Here is a 12,801-nt window from a genome sequence, read left to right on the forward strand (position 1 = left end):
GTGCATTGAATGAAGTAAAATAACTTAAATAAGCACTTAAATAAATGAAACACACCTGGTTGTAAGATATATTAAGACTTTATAACAAAACTGAAATTGGAACAAGACTTTATGAACACTTTGTACTTCAGTCTTTGATTGGCTACAGACTTGCTCTGAGTGTGAATACTGATGGAGCTTTCTACTTACGTGGGCATCCAACACATGCTTCTCCACACATTGCACAGACATTGCCACCTTCTGCTTCTGGGAGTGAGTACATAACTGCTGTTCTTTTAGCTGGAAATAAAAACATAATAATTAGTATAAAATGACAATCGAAAAATTTGAAAAATTTTTTTTTGATATTCTCTGGGCTTATCCTCAGGAAGGAAAAGGTCTAAGATGAGGCCAGCTGCCAAGGATCGTATTAATAAAAAAAAAACTGCATAACATAATCCTTATTTATCTGACTTTTTTACACCCAAGTTCATGATTTGATTAATTAAAGATCAGAATACAAACCTGGTTCATAATAATCATAGGCTTCCATTATTTGTGGTTTCACTCCAGTCACTTCAGCATATCGACGAAACTCCAAATACATACAATTCAGTTCGCCCCTACGGAGCTGTAAGAAAAAAAAATGGATTTAATTATTAAGATTCAATGCCGGTTGCGTGAAATGCTAGACATTGAGAGCGCAGTTGCCAATGCACCTCTAATCGGTAGACCCGTAATTTTCATTCCGATTTTCCTTATTTTAGATTTATTACAAGTTCGGGGACTGTCTGTGTAAGCCAAGTGAATATACTCCGTGTCCATAGGTTTCATTCCCTTTAGACAACTTGATGTATAATAGGCGAACAGAATTAGTTACCTCCATATTGGTACACACACTTCTGGAGCTCCCGAAATAATTAGATATGAAGAGCTCAGTTGCCAAGGCATCTCTGATTACCCTTAATGAGTTTGCAAGAACTGTGGGGAATATTTATCTGCAAGAGGATTGCTGGACTACTCAGCTTCTTGTAGGAATTCATATAACGACGCTCCAAAAGTGTGTGTACCAATATGGAATGGAGGTAACTAATTTTGTTCGCCTATTTTCATTGAGTTGTGTAAAGGGACTGAAACCAATGGGCAGGGCTAACACAAAACAGTCCTCGAATAAAATTATGGCCTGACCCTAATCTGGTACACAAACTACAGGAGTACTCATATAACAGCTGGTCAAATAAAGCTTTCCCAAACAGCAAGTCTCTGCATCTGAAACGATTAACTAGTTACATAGAAGCCGTGGTTCACCATTAGATTGAGCCACTTTATTAACTTTTATCTCCATTGAATATGTATTCAAATTTTATCCCTAACTAGCATTCAAAACTACGCTTATAATATATTAATGAAAAATACCAGCGCAAGTCACATTAAAAAAATTTTTTATAATTATTTTGAGAAGACAGTGTTGAGAACGTCTGCACATTTCAGAAAATAGAAATAAAACTTTAAATGAATTTTTTTAGACTCTAGACTTGTCATGGGCAAACTACAGCCCGCTGGCCAAATCCGTCAATTAGGTGATTCAATCTGGCCCGACTGACGCTGCCACAACCGAACTGAACCCAAATTCTTATGTAAGGGCTAAAAATAACTGAAGGAATTTGTTGAGATTGCGATTAAATTTAGTGTTGGCACGGAGCTTATTGTTTTCCACTTTTGCCTTTGTAACATTGTAGATATTGTTCATAAAATGTAACTTTTTACGTCACCCCTACATGGCCCACCGGTCCAGGTGGGCTCTGGCCCAAAATACATGCCTACCTCTGCTCCATACCCTGTTGTTTATTTGGAGTGAAAATTTAAATCATTTCATTCAGAATAATAAAGTAACCTCATCAAAATATCCTGTGATTCGATCTCCATCAAGTTCGACAAGTTTCATTTCATTTTGTCTCGTTGCTTCTTTATCGTCAGTTGTGTGTCCACTAGGTAGCGCTGTTGTTATCACAAACATTCCAGTGCCATCGACAATTTCTTTTCGATCATAATTGATTCTAAAATAATAGGGCGGGTTCTGTGAAATTTTCAAATTCCATGTGTGATTGTAAATAGTACATACCCTATTTGAATCTTTAAAATTAGTTGATGTGTCGCAAACATGCCCCCTTCTTTTAGTACTAACATTTACCTATTACGTTGATTTTATACTTTTTCTTTGAACAATGCTTAAAACCAGTAGCTACGCTTCGCAATAACAGAAATGTTTCCACTTTGAAGTATGTCCCACCCAATTTATTACACCCACCTAGGTAGTCAGGACCTAGTAAAACATTTACCCTTCAAACTTTATTCTTTCAGGCTGTACAAACAAAAAATTGAGTTCCATCTATATCGCTGCCTTTAAATATTCCCAAATAACAAAAAACGTCACACTACCTGGAACAAACTTGTAACCTGACAAATTCTCCCTGGTATTGTTCTTGAACATTGACGTTTAAAAGAAACGTGTCGTCGCTTCTTGGACCGACAGGCAGGTTATACCAAACAGTGACTTGCACGTCACCTAATCCTTGGCCGCTGGCTTCAATCAGAACGTCTCCTGATACAGCAGGAAGCTAATAAATCGAGATTTAAGTTGAGTCGTTTTCTGCTTCTATTCAAATGAGGATGTATACCAGTAGTTTCAAACTACTGTGTTGTTGTATTTATTATTATTGTTGCAATGCTCGTCATTTCTGGTTAATAAAAAAGACATCTCTCTCTCTCTTTTAAACAATTACCTGAGCCATTTGCAATACGATTTGATTGCTGTCCGAGAGTTGGAAAGTTTCCTCGAAATTTTCATCTCCGCTGTGAGTTACTTTGATATCAAGATTCATTGTACGTTCAGAGAATAATCCAGCTACTGTTGAAAGAGCTTGGATTGCCATAACAGTATCCTGTAATATAAAAGAGAATAATTTATTACAGAGAAAAGCTAATAAGGAAGCTTTATCATATGTCAGACTGAAGCCTCTTGCTACCAGAGCAAATGTCTATCCTCGATGTAACTTTCTTGGATTTCTGTATTCAAACTTATTGTGTTTTTTGTTCTTCTCAAGTTTCTTCGGAAAACAATTAACTGGCTAACTAATCACATACTCGACATGAACCGGTAACTGGACGAGAGGCCGTGGTTTGCCATGTGAATAAGTGGTTTTATCGGCTTTCCTCTACCCCGGGATAAATCTGTAAATTCTATCACTATTCTCTATTTCTTTGTTGAACATTACCCAACATAACATATTTGAAATTTTTATTTCAGAATGTATTTGCGAATAGTTGATATTACTCAGTTTTGGTCGATGCTTTCCTCGGCTTTGACTTTGTCAACAAAATTGAATAACTGAGCATGAATGTAAAGAATGAATGAATTCTCCTTGTCAAACATACCTGTGTGGAATGGTATCCTCCGAATGCACCACGTTGTTCAACGAGCCATCTAACAATAGGCATGATGTCTTCTCGTCCCATCTTTACATAAGTCAACAGAACGTATGCCGTAGTTTCAATAGACGCTGTGCTTGGTTTATCATCATCCATCGGACAATATTCTCTCCTTGCTTCACATTTTGACATTCCAGTTGTCTTTTTTACCCAGTATTTCATGTTGGCTGTAAGAATTCATGGAAAATTTAAGTATTAGTTGAAAATTCTAAAAAAAAGCGTTGGCAAACACGAAAATGTGATAAACCTCATTTTGCTAGGATTTTACAAACAAATGTATATGTATGTATCAGTACAATGATACGTCAATTTATCCAAAACTGTTCTTAATTTGTTTAATTTTTTTTGGCTGTAATTAATTTATTCTCTTTTATTCGTTTGTCAGCTTTTTATTATTAAACATGACATATCAATTACTGATAGAAACGCCTTGAAAGCACAAACTAAGTACTTTATAAAAGAACAAACGACTTAGAGGGCCAAGAACCATTGCACCCTCAAAAACGAATCCTGTATATTTATCTGATTAAGGATTATGAAAGGATATGATTTACATATTTATCCCAGGGTAAAAGGAAAACCACGCCATCTCGTACGGTTACCAGTCCCTGGGTATAGGATTAGTTTTCCAGTTATTTGTTATTTATTAGAAAATCATAATCTTGGCATCACTATACCTTTTACAGTTGACATGCTATCAATGATGTTCAATATCTTTGGAGTTTCCATGCTTTCAACAAGAGAAAAAGCATATCCCATGATAGACAGAGTGTAAACATCTCGAACTGATTCAATTCTGGATTCCAAATAGGTTTGAGTTTTCTTCATTGAAGCTTCCACATCCTGAGAAATTATGTAACGAATTATGATGCACACTATACTGGAAACAAGGCCCTGGTCAAGTCAACATTATTAATGAACTTCGGTGTGCACTGATGAACAGGAAATTATACCAAAACCAGGATAGTTAGAGAGTTGACACCCTAGAATACATCAGTTTAGTTGACAATATATAAATCAAATCACGCAATCAACCAAATATTCATTGGCAATTATTCATTACCAAATATTCATTGGCAAGCTACAATGGCTGGCGTGCAAATTGCCAGAACCTCAACTCAAAAATGAATATATATGACTGAGAGCGCTTGCCTTTTCTTTGAGCAAATTCACCTATGAAAGGCAATGGATGGAGCCAGTTTTAAGCTTAAATAATACTTACTTCATTCTTTTTCCAGTTTCCTTCAGACATGGCAATCAGCATATATGAAGCCAAAGTTTCTTTGCTGTTTACTCCACCCTAGAATGAAAGATATTCATGTTTAGGTAAAAATAATTATTACTATAGAATTTCAAAAACACTGAGAACTAAGGAATGAAATAAAGTTTTACTAGTGTGTTTTTTATTTGGTTTTTATATAAAATTACTCACGGAACCCATGTAACAAGAAGGCTTAAGCATATGGCAAACTACCCTTTGTTACTAGTCCATGTCAGGTTTGGGAATAGTTGATCTTAAATCCTGCTAATATTTATCGATCTAGCCAGCCTATGAATAAGATAATTATTGGACACAAATTTACTTATGAATGGCTTAGTTTTATTGTTCTTGCTGTTCCTATTGGAACGATGTTGTGAACAAATCAATTTTGAATAGTACAGAATGATCGTATTGACATGGACTGCTTTCAAGTCTCGTTGCAATCAGTATTCAGTGATGCACAATTCTAAATCTTAGTTCTTTATAGTCTCAATAGCTCTTGGCAATTTAACAAGTCACCCATAAATTGGCTTAGAGATTAAACCTCTTTATTTCAAAGTGAGTGATTGTCACCCTGCTCTGAGTTTCAGTGGTACCTGTTATTGCAATAAGAGAGAAATATCCTTGATGTTTTAAGTCAGTGCATGTGATCTTGAATTGAGTAACCCCCCCATTAAAAAAAAATTACTTAAACCTGCATATCCTTGTGAATTACTTTTCCTGGTTCCTTGAATGTTCCGTCTTTGTTCTGTTGTTTGAGAATGAAGTTGATGGCTCGATTGACCTTTGACTCTTCAATAAGGTCACTATTGAGTTCTTTAGCTGCGATGAAACATTTTGCAACAAATGCGGTCAACCATGTACTGCCAGAACGATCCTTTGAACCGAATGCACTGAATGAGCCGTCATCTCGTTGGTATCTGTGTAACAGAATAACATAATTCAATGAAAAAATCCACTCCACAAATTATCATAGAATTCCCAATATTATCAATATTTTCTAAATTATTCTAGGATAGGATAAGATTAACATATTTACAAAGGGGAGGGGGAAGCCGATAAGACTGCTTAATCATATGGCAAATCAGTTACATGAACCTTCCCCTGGCGGAGAGGAGTCCAGCAATCCTCTCGCACACAATCAACTCTGCAAACCAAACTATATAATCACCTCAATTCATTAGTGTATCCTTCTCTGATATGAGATTCTGATTTTTGTTTGATTTTTCCTTCCAATTCACCAACTTTCTCCAGATACAAACTGATATAAACATCAGGTGCGAAGCCGACCATAGTTTGTTCGCCACATCCACTCGGCATTTGTAACAAGTTAAAGAGGTTACTGAGAGCGCTTCCAAGAATGTTGCCTGGACAAAAATAAACAAGAATTATTTTTATACTTCAAAGCACAGTGCATGTATAGCTCAATGGTTTGAAGAGAGTATTAAAGCTGGCTGAAAATTTTCCAAATCCCATAATATTTAAACTGTCCAGACATTTTATTCATTGCCCAGAAAAATTGGAAGCATTGTAATAGCCAGAAAAATTTAATAAATGATAGTAAAGGATGGAACACAAAATTTGAAAATAAATTGCTCAGAGCTCGAAGAGGAAGGACATTTTTTGGCATAGATCTGAAGCATTTAATTTAGAAAATTTAAAAGCACAGTTAGGAATGTTGGCTGGATTGGAAAATGTGACAATTGAGGCAGATTATATTCATTTATAGTAATGATGAGCATTATTTCAGAATTTGCCTATAGCAATATGTATAGCTTCGATAGGGAGTTCTGACTACCTTATGGTACTGATTTCCAACATATTAGTTATCAAAAATACTGATGGTACTAATAAGGGTGCTGCTTATCGATATATTAGTTGTCAGAAACACTAATCAAATGTTCAATTTTTAATATCAAACCTGAGACAGAGAACTTGACACGAGCTGACCCCTCCACGGCATCTTCAGGAATGTTGACATTGAAAGTGACTGATTCAGGAACACCATCATCTGTTTCTTTGTCAATGATACTACTGTGAGATTCAATCTTCTGAATTCCCTCAGGCTAAGTAAAATAATAATACAAAATCCATAAAAGATTAAGAGCCGGACCTAAATTTTATCCTTTACCCTGAGCAAGGATGTATACTAGCAGCCACTACTGATACATAATAAGCTGACATGGGATTCTACCATAAATCTTAGACTTGCAAATGCCCTGATGAATGTAATTGTAAGTCGGGGATACACAAGAGTTCTGCGTAAGAGTGGAGATAATTATTCTAAATAAGGGGTGGACAAGGTTTTCAGAGCAGGGAACAGGCATTTTGCCCACTCAGACTGGCGGGCCATGTAAGTTTAACGTAAAAGTTACATTTTATGAACAATATTTACAGTGTTACAAAAGCAAAAGTGGAAAACAAAAGCCTAAAATAAATTTAATCGCAATTTCAACAATTTTCTTGAGTTATTTTTCACTAAAACATCAAAATTTGATTTTAGTTTGATTGTGGCAGCATCAGGCGGGCCAGATTAAATTACGCAACGGTCCCACTGGCGTAGTTTTCCTATGTCAGTGGTAAACGATTCGAGTTTCAAGGGTCAATCATCTGTCAGATAAAACGCTATTCAGAGCGCCGAGAACAAAGAGTCACATGCGACTCTGGAGCCACAGGTTTTTGAGCTATCCGTGTTGGTGTGAAGCAAGACTATAACATAATCAAGATTTTTCGAATATTCTTACTTTAACAACCATAGTTCTTTCTACTGCATCTCCAGCTATCGGTGACGTTGCTGAGACTGAGATTCTTGCTGTTCCAACTTTCTTGAATGTTATCGGGAAAACAACGGTCACTGAATCTTTGCTTGGGATTGTCACAGTTCTGATTGGTCCAGCAGCAATTGGGTCATCCCCAGGGATAACAAGGTCATACCATTCATTTTCCTCAAGAGTCAGAGTGACCTGGAATTTTATTTCAACAAAATTGTAAAACAGTTAAATAGACAACTTTTGGCCACTGGCACTCACATAAAAGAGGTAAGTTATTAAAGAGGCTCAAAATGTTAAAGCCTGACTTTTTATATTCAATTCAACAAAATTATAAAAACTGGGAAGTGAGCATCTTTTTTATACTATTTTGGTGACTGTCACCCACATAAGGAAAAAACGTTTATATAGAGACAAGGCCTAATTAAAAGATTGACATTCACGTTTTTTTTTCAAGATTCTCTGTAATTTTTCATATTTTTTGCTCCTTATTGAAGATTCTTCACAAGCTGTAATACATAATCTGACCCAATATGAGCTGACTCTGATGGCCGTATCGTCGTATTGCTCCATCCAGTCGCTACCGGAAAACAGTGTGCCTTTTTTATTGTATGTGTGCTTTCATGTATATGTTTTTGGTTGACAAATCTATAAATCTATTTGTAAATATGATGAAAATCGATTTTATAAGTTCGGATAACTCACTGTAAGCTCATCATCAAAGTAGTTGAAGAGAGTCGTCTTCATGTTGAGTGTTTCTCCTCTGATCATGGTTGGAGGAAGATTCAGGGAGATGAAGAAGTTGCGGAAGACTGTGATCTGTGACACAAAGAAAAGTTAAATTGAAATTCCGATTTCATGTTAAGATGAAGTTAATCCCTAAAGTGGCAGCACCAATGATCATTTTGAATTTAACGAGAGGCAAACTGCATTCTGTTTTAGGACATTACAATTTATAGGAACGAAGTAGGCATGTGGAACACCCCCTCACTATTAGGACTCCGGCAATTATCAGCCACAGGATGCCAAATTGGTTCGCCAGATTTTATATAATAACAATTTTAACCACATGCTTTCATCTGATTACTTTTTCAAGCTAGGATAGTGGGTTGAAATTGTTTTAAATATATATAAATTGCAAAGGGAATTTATCGATACCATGTATTGTTTTGGCCCTCACAGATGTATTAAATGAAGTAAAAATAATTTAATACAATTACTGATTTAAAACACAAACTTGGTTAAGATATATTGAGAACTGACTTCATAACAAAATTGAAATTGTAAAGGGACTTTATGGACAACCTGTGTATAGACAGGAAGTAAAGGGGGCCTTAATTAGCCAACAGTTGGTTAAACTGCTCTGACTGGTGTCAGTAGTGTGATGTGATGGCGATCATGCTCCTAACACTCAGTGTTCGTTTAATATCACATATTTATGTTTATAAGTATGATTCTCAAAAACTGGCAACACTGTTTAATTTACAACGTCACATGTTTCATTACACATATTTGATCCGATTTTGATTTATTTTATTAAACTATGTCGGGGGTTCTCAAACGGTTGGATGCCCCTCAAAAGGACGTAGACAATTTTTTGAGGGAGATGTAAAGCTAATTAAAAATAAAAACATTTGTCAAATTTGATTTTGTCCGCCTTATTTTGAATATTTACATTTCTTTATTTTGTATATTTAAGCTCCATCCATGTGTTTCCATTGCATGTAGTACATGTTTTTGAATAAAACAGCTTTACTATCTGTTATTAGTAGCTTACTGTTAGCTAGTTATTTTTTGTGGTTTATTTTCCATCGTCACATGTTTCATTCACATCATTAATTTGGTCTTAGTTACTTTTCCAATGTATGTAAATAGCATGATGATGAGCAGATCAACAAACCTTTGATGTTTCATCGGTGACTCCAAGACCTTTCTCATCAGAAACAGCAAAACTACTGAGCTCCCAAGTAGTGATTGTATCAGGAGTGTTGTAGGTAAAAGTTGCTGAACCATTCTCCCTGGATATACATTGTATTAGATTTTTTTTTATCATTTTTGAGATGCCAATTGCAACAATACCAATTAACAATAAAATAGCAATAAACTACACTACAGCAGGCAAACATGCTATCAAGTCAGTATATGTGATGTTAAATATTACATGCAACTATTTTTCTCACAATGTAATCTAATGGTAAAATCATGCAAGTTTTTTTAAAAAAAAAAGGAGTTAAGGCAATAACAATACTGGCCAAAGCAGATGTAGATCATTTTTTCTACTAAGCTGGTTGAAAGTAATGATTTCAGACAGAAAGTTTCAAATAAAGCAGAATTGGATGCCAACTCGCACGCATTTATTTTAAGTAGATTAACTAGTTAGAGAAAATGGTCTTTGAAATGTCTGAGGTGTATATATAGAGACAGGTTTGTTATGAATGTATGGCTGTAAAAAAGGTTCAAGTACTTTAAGTCTTGGTTGGTAACATACGAAAGCGATAATCTCTGAAAATACCAAAGCATATACAATACCAAAGACAAAATAGAAACATGGATTTAGTAAGTTCATGCCGCTACATCAAATGTAATGTATTGTGAGCATTAATTAGTTTATACAACTACATTTAGAAATAGTGATGTTTATATGATCCCAAATTTCCAATCACCACCTGAAAGACCTTTTCTGCTGCTGATTTGCCATATAGACCGTATGTTAGGAAAATGAAGGAAATGACATTTGAACGACATCATTTTTGAAGACCAGTTGGACGAGCCCATAGGCAACTACATATGACTAACATTTGTCACACAAAAGAATTTTTGAAGCATGCACTAAACTCTAGTGAGAAACACTACAAGAAACAAAACACACGCAGATGAAACGAGGTATATCTGATTGCCAGGTAACATCACAAAAATGATGAAACAAGACTCAAAGATTTGTGAAGTTCGAAAAGACTAACAAAACACACAAGACACTCTTTGAAAAGCACAACACACTCCACACAGATTCTCACCCTGTCTGACTATCTGTTCATATTCAAGATTCAGGAAAAAATTTCTTGTTACAGAAGAGGCAGACGCTGATCTTCGAGTTACTAATACTGCATTGATTGGAGCTCCGTCACATTCGGCCATAGCAAACATTAGAGGTTGCGAGTCTTCAAACCAGAAGTAGTTAGAAGTCAGAGGATACACAGATTAATTCAGGCAAGTAAGTCAAGTAGTGGAGTATAGTTAGGAGATGAATCTTTTCATGCAGTATTTAGTATTTAGAGTACTCCTGTAGTATGCGAACCAAGATGTGGACACCGGTACGTAGTATGTGTACCAGGTTAGGCCAAAGGCTTATTCTAATTTTCCTTATTTTAGTTCCATTACGAGTTCAGGGGACTATTCAAGTGAATCCCGTAGTGTTTGTACCAGAAATTATGGCCTCACCTTAACCTGGTACACATACTACGTTCTGGTGTCCGCCATCTTGGTTCGCATACTTCGGGAATACCGTACTTAATCCTAACCCTATTTTGTCTTCGGTCCAAATCCAGGTCTCAGGGAAAAATGATCTTTTTTTGGGGGCAGAGTTTGTGGAAGCTGCTAAATCCTCTTCCGTAATCAGCATTGCGCAATATATAGATCCGTCTTCGGTCATGTCGCACCCATGGTAATCGCTCACTAATAAAAGTTTGAAAAACTAGAAATATCACTCGATTAAAGTGGGTTGGTATTTAAAATTATTGATTCCTCAGTATTTTATTCTCAGTTATCTGAATATAACTGATTAAAAGATAATGTAAGATTGAAACAATTGAATAGAGTAAAAATTTTCCCGATAGCGTACCAGCTCAACAATTCAGACGCAGCAGCGAAACAACGTTAACTGGCATATCGATTGCGGAACCGCGAAATCAAGATATTCGTAGTTCTTACACCCACAAAAAGAATCTATACCAACGAGGAATAGTTTCCGTGTGCAGTGAATGCAATGCCTGACCGTGTGTGTGAGGTGCAAACGCTGTTTTAGAAATTGCCTCCCCCTGCTTCGAATTATGCATAAAAAAATTTGATATGTAGAGAAAAAGTAATGCCATCAGAGCGGGTTTTGCAAACGCTAGCATCCTCTCGGCATACCCATTACCATATTTCTAGCTCCAAGAGGCTGAAACGGTCGGAAAAATCTACCAAAATCAGTAAAATAGTTGTATGACGTCATCAGGGTATGACGTCAGTTATGCTTCAAAGAAGCTGATGTGTCGAACTTTTGATCCACAGCTTATTAGTTATATAAATTAATTCATGGTATTTGGTTATCTGATGACGTAACAAATTTGTGGCGTTCTCGTGACGAGTTCTAAATAGCCATGCTTTATCAAACACTCTGTGGTTAATGAACTTCTTTGCATTCTCGTTAACCAAACCGTAATTTTTTTTGTTCGCGGTAGCACTTTTATCCGAACATATCTAACTAATCTGTACATTCCATAAATGAATAAGTGTTATACCGAGGAAATACAGAGCTACATGTACTCCTGTAGTATGCGAACCAAGATGGCGAACCGCGGAACGTAGTATGTGCACCAGCTTAGGGTGGAATTCGTGTCGTACCCGGTTAGCGCAAAAGTGAAATTCGAGGCGATTGAATTTGATCGCAGAGGCGGGTAAGTAATAAACCAAACTCACATTCTGGTTCGCTAACATATACGAGAGCATCGGTAAGAACCAAGATTCCTGAGTCCTGTTATAAAATAAGACAGCAATTTAGATAGATGAAAATAATGTCTTACAAAAATACTGACACTGCACTCCCATGGAATCGGAGGCGGTTCCACCGACTTTGAAAACCGATTCCGGTGCACTGTTAATTTGTCTCACAACAAATAATCCCCGCAATCTTGCACATAACTGATCATAATTAACTGATTAATTAATCATAAGAAGAAGAAAACAAAAATATTGAAACTGCAGTCCCGAATTAGGTAACTAAAAGTGCACAATTGTAAATGGTATGACTGTATATTAACTGAAGTATTTATTTCGAAAATTTTATATTAATGATAAGTGTGAAATTACTTTAAGAGCGATATCATACAGATAAACGCTCCACATTGAAATTAGAAATACATAAAAGTCACAATAATTTACTATTCGAATATGCGATTCGAAGTGCCCAGTCTTATACGTTATATATCTGTGAGTGCCTGTACCAGGCTTTGGTCGGAGTGAAAGGTCTAAATGAGCGCGATATAGAAAACAAGAGAGCTATTCTCAAATATATGGACACATAGCGCCACTTAATGGCACATTTTG

At 36.0% G+C, this 12,801-nt stretch overlaps 1 protein-coding gene across 1 annotated transcript in view; it reads right to left on the bottom strand.

Annotated features, from left to right (window-relative positions):
- The window catches only part of LOC120334487 (CD109 antigen-like), a 28,596-nt gene that overhangs the window by 7,033 nt on the left and 8,762 nt on the right, over window positions 1–12,801 (bottom strand). Inside the window, exons 12-27 of the mRNA XM_078109468.1 lie at window positions 12,175–12,229; window positions 11,016–11,169; window positions 9,398–9,515; window positions 8,203–8,316; window positions 7,474–7,692; window positions 6,651–6,795; window positions 5,901–6,096; window positions 5,424–5,649; window positions 4,691–4,768; window positions 4,146–4,311; window positions 3,415–3,635; window positions 2,763–2,921; window positions 2,419–2,597; window positions 1,874–2,036; window positions 505–610; window positions 190–279 (exon numbers count right to left, since the gene is read on the bottom strand). Of these exons, the coding sequence (XP_077965594.1) occupies window positions 190–279; window positions 505–610; window positions 1,874–2,036; window positions 2,419–2,597; window positions 2,763–2,921; window positions 3,415–3,635; window positions 4,146–4,311; window positions 4,691–4,768; window positions 5,424–5,649; window positions 5,901–6,096; window positions 6,651–6,795; window positions 7,474–7,692; window positions 8,203–8,316; window positions 9,398–9,515; window positions 11,016–11,169; window positions 12,175–12,229 (2,389 nt within the window). The remainder of the gene's footprint in view (window positions 1–189; window positions 280–504; window positions 611–1,873; window positions 2,037–2,418; window positions 2,598–2,762; window positions 2,922–3,414; window positions 3,636–4,145; window positions 4,312–4,690; window positions 4,769–5,423; window positions 5,650–5,900; window positions 6,097–6,650; window positions 6,796–7,473; window positions 7,693–8,202; window positions 8,317–9,397; window positions 9,516–11,015; window positions 11,170–12,174; window positions 12,230–12,801) is intronic.

This window comes from Styela clava, chromosome 15, assembly GCF_964204865.1.
Source record: "Styela clava chromosome 15, kaStyClav1.hap1.2, whole genome shotgun sequence".
NCBI classification, from domain to species: domain Eukaryota; kingdom Metazoa; phylum Chordata; class Ascidiacea; order Stolidobranchia; family Styelidae; genus Styela; species Styela clava.